At 37.7% G+C, this 18,519-nt stretch overlaps 1 protein-coding gene across 4 annotated transcripts in view; it reads left to right on the plus strand.

Moving 5' to 3' along the window:
- tarbp1 (TAR (HIV-1) RNA binding protein 1) overlaps positions 1-18,519 on the plus strand; it is a 50,826-nt gene that overhangs the window by 29,472 nt on the left and 2,835 nt on the right. For all 4 annotated transcript variants that reach the window (XM_053618999.1, XM_053619001.1, XM_053619002.1 and 1 more), the window contains 14 exons: positions 113-320; positions 1,147-1,332; positions 1,573-1,766; positions 3,264-3,335; positions 3,459-3,579; positions 4,642-4,752; positions 4,892-5,044; positions 5,641-5,727; positions 8,989-9,209; positions 9,445-9,526; positions 9,686-9,857; positions 13,024-13,203; positions 14,079-14,203; positions 17,186-17,322. In XM_053618999.1, the coding sequence (XP_053474974.1) occupies positions 113-320; positions 1,147-1,332; positions 1,573-1,766; positions 3,264-3,335; positions 3,459-3,579; positions 4,642-4,752; positions 4,892-5,044; positions 5,641-5,727; positions 8,989-9,209; positions 9,445-9,526; positions 9,686-9,857; positions 13,024-13,203; positions 14,079-14,203; positions 17,186-17,322 (2,049 nt within the window). The remainder of the gene's footprint in view (positions 1-112; positions 321-1,146; positions 1,333-1,572; positions 1,767-3,263; positions 3,336-3,458; positions 3,580-4,641; positions 4,753-4,891; positions 5,045-5,640; positions 5,728-8,988; positions 9,210-9,444; positions 9,527-9,685; positions 9,858-13,023; positions 13,204-14,078; positions 14,204-17,185; positions 17,323-18,519) is intronic.

Below are 18,519 nucleotides of genomic sequence, written 5' to 3' on the forward strand. Positions count from 1 at the left end.
AAATACTTTTATGGCCAAATGAACTAATCATCTTCAACTAGTTTTCATTCACTGTGAGTTATGAAAAGCATTTTTGAATGTATAGTTCTTTTACCAATTTGTATCTTGTTAGTCCATATGGTGACCCACTTCTGAGAGACTGGAGCAGAGTGGTAGCTTACTTCATCAGAGACCAGTGGACATGCATCTGTTTCCTTCAGAAGTTTGCGGAGACTCCCAGAGCTACAGAGGCCTTCCAGGCTGCTGTTGAGGCTCTTTCCTTGCTGCCAAGTGATTTGGTGCTGCCTGTACTGGACTTTATGTGTGCAGCTTTACCACAGGTCACAACTGATCACTCAGTGTTTTCTATTCTGTTGTGTTCAAAGGCTGGGGAATTCCATGCTATGTGTATAGTAACTTTTGTTATTAGAAAGGTTTTGCTCTATTTTTGATTTTTAATTTTATTTACAATTGTTAACATGATTACCTTTTTATAATCATGTGTGGTGTTTACAATGAAATGGTCCTTTTCTCACCTGACGTAGTCCAAGTTGATTTGGTGTAAAGAGTTTAAAAATCATTATATTGAGCATCCAGTGACATTTTGATTAAAAAAAAGCGTAGAAACATGATGAAACACTGCTCAAACACCAGCTGAATTTGCTGATCAGACCTAAGAACGCTTACTTGACTCCCTGTGTCTAAGACTTCCATAAGACTCATATACAATGGAGAAAGCCATTGTTCAATTCTACAAGTACAAAACGACTAATGCCAGCTTTAGGCATGGGACAGATTGTCTGCCACCATATAACCCTTAATGGGTGGTGAAAGACTGAGAGCTTCAGCAGGAATGCATGTTATTGAGGAACAAGATCTGTCTTGTCATTCATGAGGGCCAAGGGCAAGATTAGGACCAGCCAATTTATATCAAAAGGGGAGGAATTTTACTGAATTACATGCAGTCACCAGTTATTTATACACACGTGTATGAACATGCATAGTGTGTGCACATAAGGCTAACAATAACCTGTTTACATGTAGAATTCAATCATGTACTTATAGTAACTTTTATTAGCTTTGGTTTTGTAATTGACATAATACATGTAATCTGTATTTGTTTTGTTTTTTTAATAATGACCACTGGTCCTCTGTCTATCGGATTAGGTTCTCCATAATGAGGCCTTATGTGTGGAAGCAGTATCTGTGTCCTGGACACTGGTACATGCCTTGAGTACAAATGCTCATGACTTCTGGCCTGTCCTGCGGGCTTTTGTACGCTTGGCTTTCCACCGCAGCTTCCTCGAGCTACAGGATGTTCAAAGCCACAAGATAACTGCCTGCATCCAACAGGTGAGAAGAGTAGTTTATGAGTAGAGCATCAGAATTTGCATAACAAAACATTATCAAAGTGGATAGGGTTTAGATATCATTCCATGTGCACCTTAACTGAACTTTTATTTATTATAACTTATATTATAGCATTTATTGTCTTCCTAATTCCTTCAACAATGTTAAGCACAGTATTAACATTGCTACATGAATTCTATTCATTTTAACGTTTTATGTATGGTATGAAATGTCTTTTGGAAGGTTACATGTGAGCTGATTGAGCTCTCCCAGGCTAGGTTGGGAGTTTTTAATGTGCTGATTCAGCACTGCTGCAACACCTGGCTTCCCTCTGACCCTAACGGTCACACAGACACCGTTTTCCAAAGTGCTTTAAATCATTTGGACATACTGACTGAGGCTTGCATCTATGGACCGCTCTACAGAAGAGATCAAAGGTATCTTTAATAGGCATGGCATCGAATTAACCAGGGGTTTGTTTGTACAATGGTGCTTGAAAGTTTTCTACATTTCTGCCTAAATACGACCTATAACATCATCAGATTTTAACACAAGCCCTAAAAGTAAATAAAAAAAAAACCAATTCAACAAATGAGACAAAATATTATATTTGGTCATTTATTACTGAGGAAAATAATCCAATATTACATTTGTGAGTGACAAAAGTATATGATGTGACCCCTTTGTGCAACAATAACTGCAACTAAATGTTTGTGGTAACTGTTGATCAGTCCTGCACATCGGCGTGGAGGAATTTCAGCCCGTTCCTCAGTACAGAACAGCTTCAACTCTGGGATGTTGTTGGGTTTTCTCACATGAACTGCTTGCTTCAGGTCCTTCCACAACATTTCTATTAGATTAAGGTCAGGACTTTGACTCGGCCATTCCAAAACATTCACTTGATTCTTCTTTAACCATTCTTTGGTAGAACGACTCGTGTGTTTAGGATCGTTGTCTTCCTGCATGACTCACTTTCTCTTGAGATTCAGTTCATGAACAGATGTCCTGCAATTTTCCTGTAGAAATCACTGGTATAATTCAGAATTCATTCTTCCATCAATGATGGCAAACCTTCCTGGCCCAGATGCAGCAAAACAGGTCCAAATCATGATACCATGAATGTTCTTTTTGAAGAGCACTGGTTTTCTCATTGCAACCCTGCCATTCACACCATTGTTCTCCTGAGTAGATTACAATGTACATTAGCCAATGTGAGAGGGGCCTTTAGTTGCTTAGAAATTCCTTTGTGACCTTGTGGACTATTACACGTCCTGCTCTTGGAGTCATCTTTGATGTGTGACCCACTCCTGGAGAGGGTACAAAGGTCTTGAATTTCCTCCATGTGTACACAATCTATCTGAGTGTAGATAGGTGGAGTCCAAACTCTTTAGAGATAATTTTGTAACCTTTTCCAGCCTGATGAGCATCAACAACTCTTTTTCTGAGGTCCTCAGAAATCTCCTTTGTTCGTGCCATGATACACTTCCACAAACACGTGACGATCGACTTTGATAGGTCCGTGTTCTTTAAATAAAACAGGGCGCTCACTCACATCTGATCGTCATCCCATTGATGGAAAACACCAGACTCTAATGTCCCCTTCAAATTTACTGCTAATCCTAGAGGTTCACGTACTTTTGCCACTCACAGATATGTAACATTGGATCATTTTCCTCATGAAATAAATGACCAAGTATTACAATTTTTTTTCATTTGTTTAATTACGTTCTCTTTGTCTACTTGTAGGACTTGCATGACAATCTGATTATGCTTTACTTCATATTTATGCAGATATATAGAAAATTCTAAAGGATTCACAAACATTCAGACAGCACTGTAGGTCTGTTGCGATGACTAGATTGAACTCTCTGTAGCTAACAGAGCTCTACTTGATCTCTGTTACAATGTATTTATTGCAGTTGTTGTTCTTGTAGGCTACTTCAGGAGGTTCAAACTTATGTAGAACAGCTTGGGGAAGAGCTTGCAGCAAATGTGGTGATTAACAGGTTGGGCTACTTGTTTGTACTGAAACAATTGAAATTTTTTTTTTCCCCCCACACACTTTTTATAATGTGTAGATAAAAATATCTAGTATGCATTTACAGTACTCCTTTGCTTTTACTTTTAAGTTGGAATAGGGATGATCAGTTCCCACGCGTGTGTGTTTTGGCCTTTCTGAGTCGTCTTGAATCATACAATACTCTACACCAGAGGCTGATGGAGAAGCTAGTGCAGTGCTTACTGAAAAAGGTGTGTATTTGAGTGTCAGTGTGTGTGAATGTGTGTATAGTTGTGCTCATAAATTTACACACCCCATGCAGAATCTGCAAAAAATGTTTTTAAATGAGAGGGCTCATTAACACTGCATCTAGTTTTTTATTTAGTATGACCCTGAATAAGCTATTTCACATAACAGATGTTTACTCATAGTTCACAAGCAGACATTCACTGATGTTCAAGAAGCAACACACTACATTAAGGGCCAGGGGGGTGTAAACTTTTGAACAGTATGATTTGTGTCATTTGTTATTATTTTGTTTAAAGATCTTATTTTTTTTCATTGAGTACTGACGTTCAGAAACTATATATGATATTTACATGTTTTCCTGAAGATTAAATAATAATAATTTACACTGATCATCCTGCTCAAAAGTTTACGCATCCCTGGCTCTTAATGTTTCGTGTTGCTTTCTTGAGCATCAGTGAATGTTTGCACCTTTTTTAATAGTCGTGTACAAGTCCCTCAGTTGCTCTAAGTGTGAAAAGATGGATCTCAAAATCATATAATCACTGTTGAAACGAGTTAAATATGCAGAAGATGCTGGAAAAGCAAAGAATGTGCAGGTCCTGGAGGGTTTTTCTGAAGAACAGTGGGCAGTTTAACTGCTCAGGACAAACAAGGGACTCATGACGAACTATCACAAAACATAAAAACAGTCGTTGATCATCCAAGTAACAACACACAGTACTAATAATCGAGCACGTGTAAACTTTTAAACTGGTTCATTTGTGTAAATTCAGTTATTATTGTGTCTTGTGGACTATATGTAAACATCTGCTATGTGAAATAGTTTATTCAGGGCAGGACTAAATAAAAAACAAAATGCAATTTTAATGATCCCTCTTTTTTTTTTTAAACAATATTTACATTTTGCAGATTCTTCAATGGGTGTGTAAATTTAGGAGAACACCTGTGTTTTTTTTTCTTGTTTGTGTGTTCCCTAAGCTGAACAAGCTCAGATGTATACTCTCTCTCGCTCTCTTTCTCCTTTCTCTACCCCACTCCTTATGTCTCTACTCCTGCTTTCATAGGATAAGGACATATCAAAGTCAAAAGTGCGTTATTATAATAACTCTATGCAGCACAGAGTAAAGAATAGGGTGTGGCAAACGTTGCTGCTCCTCCTGCCCAAGTTGAGGCCGGTGAGGAACGCAAACATGCACTCATACATTTATTCACATTTTTATGCCCATATCATTTTTTTTTTTTTTTTTTAATGTTTCTTACTGTATTAAAACTGAAACAAAACAAGATAATCTGTTATGGTGACTGCAATAACAGGAGTTTGTGGTGGAGTACATGTTTGGCCTGGTGTGTGAGGCAGGCTTTGGCAACAACCAGCCTTCTGTCAAGTACCTGATCGAGTGGGCCCTGATTCTGATCCTCCACCAGAACCCCTCTCATATTCAGCATCTGTGGATCTGCTTTAATGTGGTGAGCACTATTTCCTAAAATTCAGTAGAATAGCCCAATAGAAATTAGTGATCAGGGGTCTCATTTATCAAACTGCGTGTACACACAAAAAAAGTGGTATTACTGTAGAGTTATCATTGCATAAAGTAGAGCAAAACAACAATGGTTGGCAGAAATTTGACACTTTTACAAGTGGTTTGTTTAATTATAAATCCATTAAATAAATAAAACTTAAAGATTTTCCACAATAATTTTTGAGTACGTGTGCGCATTCTCTTGTCCCAATAAAATTATGTCCAATTCTGTAATAAAACCCTGTCATACAATTTTAATGTACATTTGCTCTGTTACCTATTTGCACCTTGTTATTAGCACATAAATCTGTAATTCCTCTATAACAATTTGTTTACTGTATTTACACATTTTTATCACTAGGGGGTTTCTGCAAACACAAGGTCTGGAGCGTGTGGAAATGCATGAACAAAACTTGATGAATCGCATTCTGTGCATAGAAACTTGCATAAACATGGATTCTGCACAAAACTATATGTAAGCCCTGTTTATAAATGAGACCCCAGTATTATTCTAAAGAGCAATGTATCTGATTGGTTCGACAGGATGAGGAGAAAACAAAGACAAGCGTCTGCACATTCCTTTCTGTCTTGGTGCACCTGGGCATCCTGCTCCCTAAGCTAGAGGATAAGGTACGATACTGCATCTATAATAAACACCAATTATATTTTGTGCTACTCTTGTGCGTTCAGCGTGTACTTCTGTATCTTTTCCTACATAAAATCAATTGCTAATTTATAGATGCTCAATGTTCCACTCAAACAATCGGATTGATTTGCAGATTGTAGTATTTTGGGGTCAGCAAGTCTCCAAATCAACAGTTCCATCAATCACGTCCATACCAACAAATGATTTAGAAGGCATGGTAGAAGAAAAAGCCTTTTCTTTCCTCTAACCACAAACATTCACATCTGGAGTTGTCGTCTTTGTCCTCGATCTCCAGGAACTCTGTTGTTGCCTTTTAAATGTTTCCTGTTTCACTGGGGCTGTATACATCCCTATAAAATCCAGGTTTCAACACAAAAGAGATCATCTGAAATCTGAAAAGTTGGATACATGGATACATGAGCATACTGCTCCCCTCACCGTGAGGAAACTGGTGAGGGAGGCAAAGAATAACCCAGAAATCACAGTTTCAGAATTCAGTGTAATAATGAATTCATTCATCTTTAGTAACTGCTTTATCCTGTTCAGGACCACTGCAACATCACAGCTCCAGCATCCCATGTTTGATTCAGAGATGGTTTACTGTCTGTGTTTTGTATGGTGTCTGCATGGGTTTCCTCCAGGTTCTCCAATACTGAAAACAACAAAAAAAAAGATATCTAATACACAGTCAGCATTCGTAAACATGCATTTGTAAACATATAGTATTCTCCTGGTGAATAACATTTTGATCTTGTTTTAAAGCTCAAATACCCAGGCAAATATAACACCGTCGGACTGAGCATGTTGTGCTCACAGTAAATAGCACAGCAAGTGCTCACAGTAGATATTCAGTTAAATCTTGCCCTGTTAACAATTGAATCCAAGGAGATTTTCAGAAATCTGATTCTACATCTAGACGCCTATGGAGCAAAGATGCAAATTGAAAGACACTTTTTGATTGCTATAAATTCATAAATATGATGCAAAATCACTTCAGAAATGCAAACCTGCTCCTACATGACAGTGTCCCTGGACACAAAGCATGGCTTATAAAGGCACGGTTTGCCAATTTTTGAGTGGCCTTCACAGAGCCTTGACCTCGACCCTATTGATCACTTGTGGGATGAATTAGAATGCTTGACTGCTCGGCAGGCCTTTTTCACCCAATATCAGTACCTGATCTTACTAATGCTTTTGTGGCAAATCCCTATAGCCACATTCCAAAATCTAGTCGAAAGTCTTCCCAGAAGAGTGGGCTGTTCAAGTACATATGGGTGTGATGGTCAGGTGTCCACATACTACACATATCAGTATACAATATAGTGTATACTGTAGAGGCAATGAATAACTTTTAATACGGATAGTAGCATCCTCCAAGACGTCCAGTGGTTGAATGTCATTGATGTTTCATTGCAAAAAAAATTTCTCCTGTATTTATAGTAAGTGTGAAACATAATAGGGATTAGGTCACTAATAAATACTGAGTAAAACACAATGGGCCTCATTATCAGTCTTTTAGTAAATTGCGAGTATATGTTTGCATCAGTCAAACCGAACAAAAAATTTTTTTGCAAGATCTATAAAAGTTTAGGAAATGCTGATTTTTCCTCGTGCTCTTGTGCGTATGTTAATAAATGCCAATCACACGTAAATTACCAGATACGTCTACAGCATTTGCTTATTTGCTCCCAAAAGTGAAAGTGAAGGGAAGTGAAAGGGAAGTGAAAGGTATTTTTTTACTTGCGTCTATAACGATAAAATACATATTATTTAACAGTGTAACAGCACCTGAGAAGGCTCAAATCTGGAACCAAATGACAGAAAAAGGTGAATTTGTTGTGAATTAAGTGAAGTGAAAAGAAAATGAAAAAGAATATGAAAAAGCACATCACACCGGGAAACTGCTTTATTTGTTTGTTTGTTTCAAAGCATTTCAGCGACTGTCGGCTAGACCTCTCTCATGGTTTAATATGCCCTCTCTGATGCCCTGTTGAAAAAACAGGAGAGTATGGGAAGCCTCATAGGAAGCCTGATGTTGGCACACAGCACACTAGGGAGTGCTCCCCTACACCCATCAGTGCTCAAATATGTTCACACACTTTGAGCAGCAGAACAACAGGGAAGAATAATGTTCTTTAACTGTTTAATGTGCATTACTGCAGAATCATCTGAAAATCCACCATCCAGCTGAGTTTTTTCTGTTACTGACTGTAGTTACTGATCCTCCCGTATGTTCTTAAATTTTAAATGGTGGAAATGCTTGTTTACCTGTTTTGTTTTTTTTTGTATCATCAGTTCTGGACAGTTCAATAGTTTAGAGTAGTATCGCATAAGTCTAGTTTTAGTACTTGCCCAGTGGCGTATGACTTATGGCTAATACAAATGAAATTAAGCGTGCAAGTTCTATTGTCAGGACAGAGTAATATAATACAAATATTTTAGGTTCAATACAGTTTTGCAGTTATAATAACAGAATTTTTTCATTTGTTATTGTTATTTCACATGCTGTATTACGTTGTAATATTACTAAATTGTTCTAATTATATAATATACAAATATGCTTGTTATTATTATTTAATTATTTATTATTAATTATTTAATTATTATTATAAAATTATTATTATTTTTTTAAAATAAAGTACACTTTTCTTAACCACCCACACATGTTGATTGTGGTAAAATGCTGGGGGAAAGGAAAAGGGTACCGTACTGGTGGCTCTAAAGTTAGCAGAGAGTTTTCTTGCTTTTCTCGGGTTGGCTTTACTTTAGTTTTGGAGCTGGAGACGGAGTACAATGTTTACTGGGTTTTGGGTGATTATTCCTTGACAAACGAGAGAAACTCAATTATGTTTGACTAAACGGTTCCATCGAAAATTTCCAGCACAGATAAGGTTCCACCACTTGCGAGTGTCTTTGGGAACCGGGACTAGGTTTGCTGCATTTCTGAACTTGCATCTGTTCTTGAATTTGCATCAAACTTATGAACTTATGAGTTTCTAAAACAGAGTACATGTCATTTTGTTAAAATGCGCTTTGTGATTTTTTGCCAGTAGTCTTTAAAGATGCAGCCCACTGGACTGTCGGACACTATGTATTACAGCTTATCGGCACATTTTAGTGTCTGTACTATTAATGTATTAGATATATGAGAGATGGGAAAAATATTAGACCGTCCAATTTTAGGATATAGCTGCAGATTTGTGTAAAGTCTTTTTTTTTTTTTTCTCCACATGTTTCTTTTTCAGGCAAGGCATTGGCAGAAGGCTGTAGAGGTGATTTTACTGTGGTGTTTCAGTCATAACTTCACTGTCCGGCTGTATGCATTGCTGGCTCTGAAAAGAGTGTGGGGTTTAGAGGGGGCACGACTCCTGGCTGAAAATGAACAGAGCAGTTCGGCGTCTCTGCAGGGACTAGCAACAGTTGTTGAGGCCTGCCTACATCAAGCTGAGGTCATGCAGAACACTGGGTGAGTATTATTCATTAGAATAATAGAAAGGTAAAAATGTTCACATTTTCATGCAGCTGCCGGTCTGCTTCAAGGCTTCTGTAGTTGTGTGTGGACAGAAATCTCATGTGTCTTCTAACAAATGAACATGGAATTGTAGGACTGCTATGTTAAAGATATGAATATTGATCAAGATTACAACATACTCCCAGTATTATTGACGTTAAAATGTTGTATGTGTGCACGCACCCTACAGCAATGCCGTAAAGAACTGGTCCAGAATACAGGAGCATTTTTTCTTCAGTGCCTTTCATCCTCTTGATGATTACAGTGTAGAGGTGAGCCCTCGCTCTTATTACACTGTTTCTTTCTTTTATGACCTGTTTCACGCTCTTACTCGAGTTTTCATAATCCTCTGTTGTCTGACATTTTGGTTTGTTTTACTTAGGCACATCAAATTGTAGGCCACAATTAAAACATTCATTCTTCTTGTCTAGACAATTTTCCACACATTCCCGATTCTGTCAGAATTGGCAGAGGATGAGTACATTCCAGTGTGGAAGTTTGAGAAGCTGGTGGACTTTCAAGACAGTTCGTCTGTACCTTTGAAAAATCCAGGCAGAGAGCTGAGGGAGCTGCAGCCTAGTGACTGGGTTCAGCAAGATAGAGGTAGTACCATTAGCATGCAGTAGAGAGCGCTCTCATCATATGGTCAAATGGCTTAACTAATTTCAATATACTGATTAAGAGCAAATATTCAAATCAGTATTGGAATCAGTATTGTGATTGATTTTTTGCTCAAATCAGTAGTAGTATTTTATGACACTGTCCACTAGTTGTAATGTAATGTCATGCATTGTGCAGATTTTTGAACCAGACCAAGGGGATTGTGACTGTCACATTACATTAACACCTTAATACAGAGCCAGAGATAATATGCTAAAGCTATATTGTGGGATGTTTTACTACACTGAATTGTAGAAAGTAAACATACATGTGGTTTGTGTAGTATATTGTATCATGTACATACAGGGGTTAAAGTGGAATTTGTAAGGGAGTGGAACTCAGTGATTTGCATGTACAAAAAAATCCATAATTATTATGGTTGGGAGAGGGGTACCGCTGCAGATGAGTATATGGAATATAGGAATTCTGATGACATGGAAGGCAAATTAAATATTGCATAGAATATATATATATATTTTGGCTGATTTCAGTTAATTCACTTAGCTAGCATCATCAAATCAGCTAGCGTAAAATCTGTGTTTGTGAGATCAGATTACACAATCTACTAGTTAGCTAACCTAATCACTAAGCAAGCAAATTTCGACACAATGAGGACTTGATTAAAATGATCGCATACGCTATACGGGCAAAAGTTTGTGGACACCTGGACCATCACACCTGTATTTGTTGCCAGAAAGTTGGGATCACACAACTGTATAGGACGTCTATATATGGTGTATCATTTACAAATTTCCTTTTACTGGAATTAAGGGGCCTAGTTGTTTAAGCCTGTTCCAAACCTGTTCTAGGATGGAAATGCCCTTGTGTACAAAGCAAGGTCCTGGACTGAACACCTTTGGGATAAACTAGAATGCTGACTGAGTCCCAGACCTTTTTGCCTGACATCAGTGGCTGACCTCATTAATACTCTTGTGGCTGCATGAGCAAATCCACACAGCCATGTTCCAAAATCTAGTGAAAATTCATCTCCGAAGAGTACAGCAATGGGGAGGGACTCAATCCAGATGTTCGAAACGCAATTATGGGTGTGATGGTCAGATGTGCACAAACTGTGGGCCGTAAAGTGTACATCATTACAAATTCATTTAGATGAACATGGAAAGTTATCTCAGCAACACTGGTTAAAATCAACTCGATCTGAATTGTTTTTGAGTGTTTAGCTTTCTGCCTCTCAGTGAGTACGTTTACATGCAGCCTACTAAACCCTTAATAATCTGAACGGTCGGTCAGAATAGAAAATGTCTACAAACCTAGTCAGAATAGAGTGAACGAGGCCAGTCCAGGTGAATTGAAACACAATCAGTGTGTGTGTGTGTGTGTGTGTGTTCTGTACATGTGATTAGATCATGATGCGCTGCTGGTGCAATAAAGCGATCCCATCTGTGTGTTTAATAATCACACTTTGACATTTTGCTGAATTGATTCATCACTTGCAGTGGGATTAAAGCTGAGCATGCTGACCAGACTCGCGGCGTTGGTAACGTTGGAACGTCACTGCCTTCATGTGCATAACTTTGAACTGGATTATAAAACACGCATATAAATTAAGATTGTCTACAGACCATTCATTGTAGGATACGTATAAACAGTTCATACAGAATCTGCAGTCGGAATGAATTAATGGCAAAAATCTTCGCGTTTCAACATAGCCAGTGTTCACACATCCTGTATCAGATTACACTGTGGACAATAATAAAATATGACTTCTGTTAAAGATTAAATAAGATCGGCTATTACTTTTGTTCCTGTGAAACACGATTGGACCTTATTGTTCTTCTGATGCAGTTATCGCAAGTTTGGTTCCTGCTGTCTGTCATGCTGTAATACAAGCAAAAGATCTCCCATTTAACCCTCTTCATGTTACTCAGAACACCATTCCGGATATTCCTGCTCACTTTAACCCCTGCATACATACAAATTGGCCAAATAGATCAATAGTCTTGTGTAAAAAAAAAAAGTCACCAATTAGCACTTGCTAAATATGTACATATGCACAGTTTTATAATGTTGCGTATAATATATATATATATATATATATATATATATATATATATATATATATATATATATATATATATATGTATATAATGCACATTTAATTATAATCTCTCCTAAGGTTACTTTGGGGATTCAGTCTTTCTGAATATAGTAACATTCAGCATTTATATAACTTCCATTTCAGGGTCCTTTTAGTGTCTGGCCATGTAAGGGGTTTATCAGTTTTAAGCACTGACCTACAGTGGATATAAAAAGTCTACACACCCCTCTTAAAGCTGCAGGGTTTTATGATGTAAATAATTAACCCACCTAAATTTTGCCAGAAAAATAAATAAGATCATGTTGTGAAATGTGTTATGGTCTGATGAGGCCAAGGTAGAACTTTTCGGACATAATTCTAAAAGACATGCTTGGCGCAAAAACAACAATGCTTATCACCCAAAGTACACCATACCCATGGTGAAGCATGGTGACAGTAGCGTCATGCTATGGGGCTGCTTCTCTTCAGCTTGGACTGGGGCTCTAGTCAAAAAAATAAAGAATCATGGATACGTAGCTGCAAATAACTCTTTTGGAACAAAACCTGCAGGCATCTGTTGGACAGCTGAAGATACAGAGAAATTTCACCTTCCAGCATGACAAGAACCCACAGCACAAATCCACAATGCAAGTCTACACAGTAATGGCTTCAGAGGAAGAAGATCAATATTTTGGGAATGACCCTGTCAGAGCCCAGATCTAAACCTGTGGAATGACTTGAAGAGGACTGTGCACAGGAGACCCCCCCACACACACAGAAAATAGTGCTGTATTTGGTTAGTGCTGTAACCAAAAGGTGCTTAGTTAAGGGGTGTACACACTTTTGCAACCAGGTCATTGTAAATCGGTCCCAAAAAAAAAAAAACCTTTCTATTTGCTTTCACTTTATTTTTTTGGTGCTGTCTCACATTAAATGTGGAAAAGGTCTGGCATGATTTTCTTGGTTTAATTTTTTACATTACACTAACATGCAGTTTAAATGGGGTGTGTAGCCTTTTTATATCCACTGAAAGTACGTGTTTTAAATATTCATGCATTTGGTGTCCTACAGGTGAGTTGGAACAAGAAGAGCGCTGGGCAGATGTACAGAAAAAGATTGCCCCTTGGAGTCTGAATGTGCAGGAGGTGGAGCCACACCTTGTGGCCCAGCAGAGAGTAGCACGTCTGGGTAAACTTACCACCGCCCTCCTGGTGGTCGCCTCACTTATTGACAAGCCCACAAACCTGGGTGGTATGAGCCATTTTTTCTCACACATATACATGTATACACATACAACTTTAGACAGCTTGATTGAGTTTGTTTTATATCAATTGTATATTGATGAAAAAACTAAAATTCAAAATGGTTATGTAAATCTTATGTGTAAAAAAAAAAAAAAGTTATGCAGGAGTGTGACATTTAGTTGAATTTTATGCCTTAGAAAATCTTTTTGGAAGTATTTAGGCTTGACTACAGTTCAATTTGTGCTCATAGAGAAAATACAGCTTCTCTCTGTGTGCATGCATGCTTCATATGCATACAGGACGATTATGTGTGAGAACACACATATATGCAACATATATGCAGCATATAACATATATGCAAAAATAACATTGCTTAAACAATGGCTTTGATAGATCCTGTTCTTAAAATAAAACAGGGTGCTCACTCACGCCTGATTGTCATCCCATTGATTGTAAACACCAGACTCTGATTCTGATTTCACCTTCAAATTAAACTGCTAATCGTAGAGGTTCACGTACTTTTACCACTCACAGATATGTAACATTGGGCCATTTTTGTCAATAGATTAATGACAAGTATAATATTTTTTGTCTCATTTCTTTAATTGGGTTCTCCTTTGTCTACCTTTTAGGACAGAAAATCTGATGATGTTTTAAGTATTATGCAGAGATATAGTAAATTCTAAAAGGTTCACAAACTTTCAAGCGTTGTAATTATACGAGATACGGTTTCAAAGTGACCCTACAAGAAACTGTCAAAAATTGCATTCGAATCCTGATGTGAATTCAATTCAATTATTATTCCTTAGTTACTATTTGTAATTTTGTAAATATGCACCCTTTTTGTGTGCATATATGCGCTCATGTTTGTGTTTGTCGTAGGTCTTTGTCGAACTTGTGAAATCTTTGGAGCCGGTGCTCTGGTGCTGGGTAGCCTGCATCACGTCGGTGACAAACAGTTCCAAGCCCTGAGTGTCTCTTCTGAGCTGTGGCTTCCTCTGGTGGAGGTGTGTTTATGTTTAAGTTCATTTCACCCCGAGAGGCGTTAAGCACACACAGTGGTTCCAATACACTCCCACATTAGTCAGTGTGAAATTTTACACTGGACGAATGTAGTTCGTGCAGAAGCATGGTCGATGTGCGTCTCATGCGACAACAGGGCGTAGTTTCTGCCTGAAAACAATACAGAATTCATATGATTTAAATGTACGCCCATAATATAAACAACATTTGGACTAAAATCCTAACTGGCACATTGTAGTGTAGGAGTGAGAATCATGTTGAATTAACCACCTTTATCCAGATCTATATTGATCTGAATTTCAGAACAGATATTTGCTTGGCAGCAGTTCAGAGATGCCATGTTGTATCACTTGATATGAGGATTCTTATCATAAAAGGTTTTTTTTATTGACTTAATGACTCCACCATCTTCCCATGTATTCTCTTTTTTTTTCTTTTTTTCTTTTGACTGATGCATAATATTCATGTTATCCATTTCAAAATGGATAATCCAAAATCCATTTCACGAATAAATATTTACCCGTAATGATAAGATTGAAAAAGTGTATTGTGCTTACATATTGCGAGAGCTTTTTTTTTACTGCAGTCATAGTCCAGTAACGTTGCAAAACCATCTGTCACTGACTCTTAATCAATATGTACCTAGTGGAGTGCATTGCGAATGTACAAGATGTGGCTTATTACAGTTAAATTGCTGAATCATTAACAGGACTAGCGTTGGACAGTCTTGGTAAAGGTAAATGATTACTTAAATTAACAGTTAATGTTGTCATTACTGTCTAGCACGACGCAGACTGAAAGTTTTCAAAAACTTTTCTTACTTGGATTTACCGTAATTTTCAGACTATTGAGCGCACCTGAATATAAGCCGCACCCACTAACTTTAAAAAGAAAAAAAAAATTGTACATATATAGGCCGTACTTGTCTATAAGCCGCAGGTGTCCACGTTGTAACATGAGATATTTACACAGAAAGATGTTGCACAGAAAGATTTTTTTTAACTTTTAATTAAATACGTACCGTAAATGCTTTTTTCCCGAACAGTGCCTGTAACACGGCTGGTTAAAAAAATAAAAAATACATTTGCCTACCAGGAAAAGTCATTGATTGCTTTCTTCATCTTCCTCCTGCGCACTAAAACCAGTAAAGTCGTCGTCTTCTTCTCTTCTGTCGTCTTTTTGCGTCGAGTCAGTTCTTCACGCTGCTGTCTCCAACGTCTCACCATCGATTCATTGATGCCAAGCTTACGTGCAGCAGCTCTATTTCCTTCTTCGACAGCCAGATCGATCGCCTTTAACTTGAAACCTGCATCATATGCATTTCTTCGTGTGTTTTCCATGATGAGGGTGTGTGCATGAAGCGCAAGATGACTGATCTGAAGAATTTAGTGTGAGTGCGTTTGATTTAATTCAAACAGTTTCATTGGTGCACTGTGACCTGTTCGGTAATTTCATTGGTCCGATGTGACAAGGCTAAATGTTTTGGCGGCATGAAGCTCGTTAGCCCGTAAAAATCCATAAATTAGCCGCATCATTGTTTAAGCCGCAGTGTTCAAAGCGTGTGAAAAAAGTAGCGGCTTATAATCCGGAAATTACGGTATATAGTGCTAATATATTCACATAGCATTTTGGGGTCAGTCTTTCTCAGTCACTCTTTAAATCAGGTTTGCAGAACCATTATGCAACTTTTTGGTTTGTATTATATTTCAATTTGGAATTTAACATTTTATGAGCTTTAGGGTAGACACACTTTTGTGCTTTAAATTAGATTCTTCTTGTCCCAAAGTTACGTCCCACTCTAAATGCTGTCAGTGTCAAACCCTAGTTTTGCCATTTGTTTTAAGACATAGTTATTGCAAATGGCATCTCAGTGAGTATATGCAACGGTTACTTTACGTTACAGTTTTAATTTTAGCAAGGTCACAAGGAGTTACTTTAATTGCCTTGCTTTTTAATGAGATATTGAAGCTTTCTAGATACCGTCCCCTCTGAAACTATTGGAATGGCAAGGCCAATAAATGTGTGTTTTTTGGGGGGTTTTTTTCGTTTTTTTTTTCTCTATACACCGAACATATTTGAGTTTGAAATAAAAAAATAAAAAAACGGATACGAGATGAAAGTTGAGAATTTCAGCTTTTATTTCCTGGTATTTACATCTAGACGTGTTAAACAACATAAAACATAGAACCTTTTCTTTTCTTTTTTTTTTTACTTGTAGCAAAGTGTCATTTCTTCAGTGTTGTCACAGGAAAAGATATAATCAAATATTTACAAAAATGTGAGGGGTGTACTCACTTTTGTGAGATACTGTATGAGTGTATGTGAACTTCTGACCGCACCTGTATAAACTACACTACGTGTGTATATATAGTGAAGTCGCCTTGATGAACACGTGCCTTTTTTATTTTTATTTAAGTTTTCATTCATGTTTTGAGAGCAGAATAATTCATGGCTTTATCTGTTTGACAGCACAGAAAAGAGAAGCCATGAGACATCAGAGAAAGATGTTTTGTTGCTCCGAAGTGAGAGCAGGTTATTAAGATTCCTATGGAATACAAATGTAGGTCGAAAATGAACCACGCATGACAAGAACACATTTTATTTTAGTCCATCTTAAATCTGCAAACACAGCATCTTTCCACAGACATTTATATCAAAGTCATCATGATGGTTGCAGTCAGTGATGATTCCTGAGACTATTGCCAATTGGCCCAAGCCTAAGGGCGTGGTGCTTGGCAATCACACTAGAGTCATTGCAAATATCTGTCTGTCTATCTATCTATCTATATATCATAATGAAGTTCTCAGGTGTGTTAAAACGATGGAATTATCATAATTAATAAGCCATACATCTTATCCAGAGAATGGGATCAAGATCTGGCCTGTTAGGTCAATAGTCTTGTGAAGTCAGTCTTTTAGATAATATTTTCTGCCTAATGGTTAACATTATTTGTGTTTTCTCGCAGGTGAAGCCCATGGACCTGGCAGGTTTTCTGCAGCAGAAGCAAAGAGAAGGTTACAGTATCATCGGAGTAGAACAGACAGCCAACAGCCAGAGTTTGCAAAACTATAGGTTTCCAGAGAAGACCCTATTACTGTTAGGGTAATAACATCATGTTTATCAAGAGGTTATGAAATCACTAAAGCTTTAATGTTTACTAGAAGGCCCTGTACATCTTATGTGCATCTCTGTGGGAGCTGACGTTGCAGCTGAATGTGATCAGGCTAATTGACATTGTTCTCAAGGGGTAGTCTCTTTACCTCTACATGCTGGAGACAGAACAGGCTTGTCCCAGCATGCAGGATGCTCGTCAGCAAACTGTCAGAGATATACATTATAAAAATATGACCAGAAAAATAATCCACTAAGCAGCATGGTTACATAATACAAAACATAAAAACACATAACAACTTATAATACAATCACAACACTAATTTATGTGAGCATTGTTAAATAACTCAGAATATTAAAGTGTATCATAGCTTTCCGGACATGTCCCATCATTGGAGGTTAAAAAAAGTACACTGCATAAAACATGTAAGGCCACAGATTGAAGATGATTTAATGTTGTTTTTTAACAACTCTCTTTTCACATAAATCAAGGGTAGGTTAAGAAAGAATGGACAGTGGTAGGTTAACAAAGCATGGACAGTGGTAGGTTAAGAAAACATGGACAATGGTAGGTTAAGAAAGCATGGACAGTGGTAGGTTAAGAAAGCATGGACAGTGGTAGGTTAAGAAAGCATGGACAGTGGTAGGTTAAGAAAGCATGGACAGTGGTAGGTTAAGAAAGCATGGACAGTGGTAGGTTAAGAAAGCATGGACAGTGGTAGGTTAAGAAAGCATGGACAGTGGTAGGTTAAGAAAGCATGGACAGTGGTAGGTTAAGAAAGCATGGACAGTTGTATGTTAAGAAAGCGTGGACAGTGGTAGGATAAGAAAGCATGGACAGTGGTAGGGTAAGAAAACTGACCTGAAGTATTTGAGGGTGGAGAATTCATGCATAACTGATTTCAATTTTGACTGATCAGTCCATACAGGGTTTCACTGATTATTTTTTTGTGATTAATACGGCCAAAAAGGTTTGATTTTGCTTCAGCTTTTTAAAAAATATTTGTGATACAACTTGCAGGGTTTTTTGTGGAAAACGACTTGAATTGGCGAAATTGCATGAACTAGTTTTGTATGGGCTTTTGCAGTGATTTTTGTTAGTAAATGAGACCTTTTAGCTGTACTCCTGTTCGACACACATGAAATGGAGAGGGCTTTGGCCGAGTGCGTGTTGTGATGACGTCACAT

The sequence above is a fragment of the Ictalurus furcatus genome, chromosome 29, assembly GCF_023375685.1.
Source record: "Ictalurus furcatus strain D&B chromosome 29, Billie_1.0, whole genome shotgun sequence".
In the NCBI taxonomy this organism is placed as follows: Eukaryota; Metazoa; Chordata; class Actinopteri; order Siluriformes; family Ictaluridae; genus Ictalurus; species Ictalurus furcatus.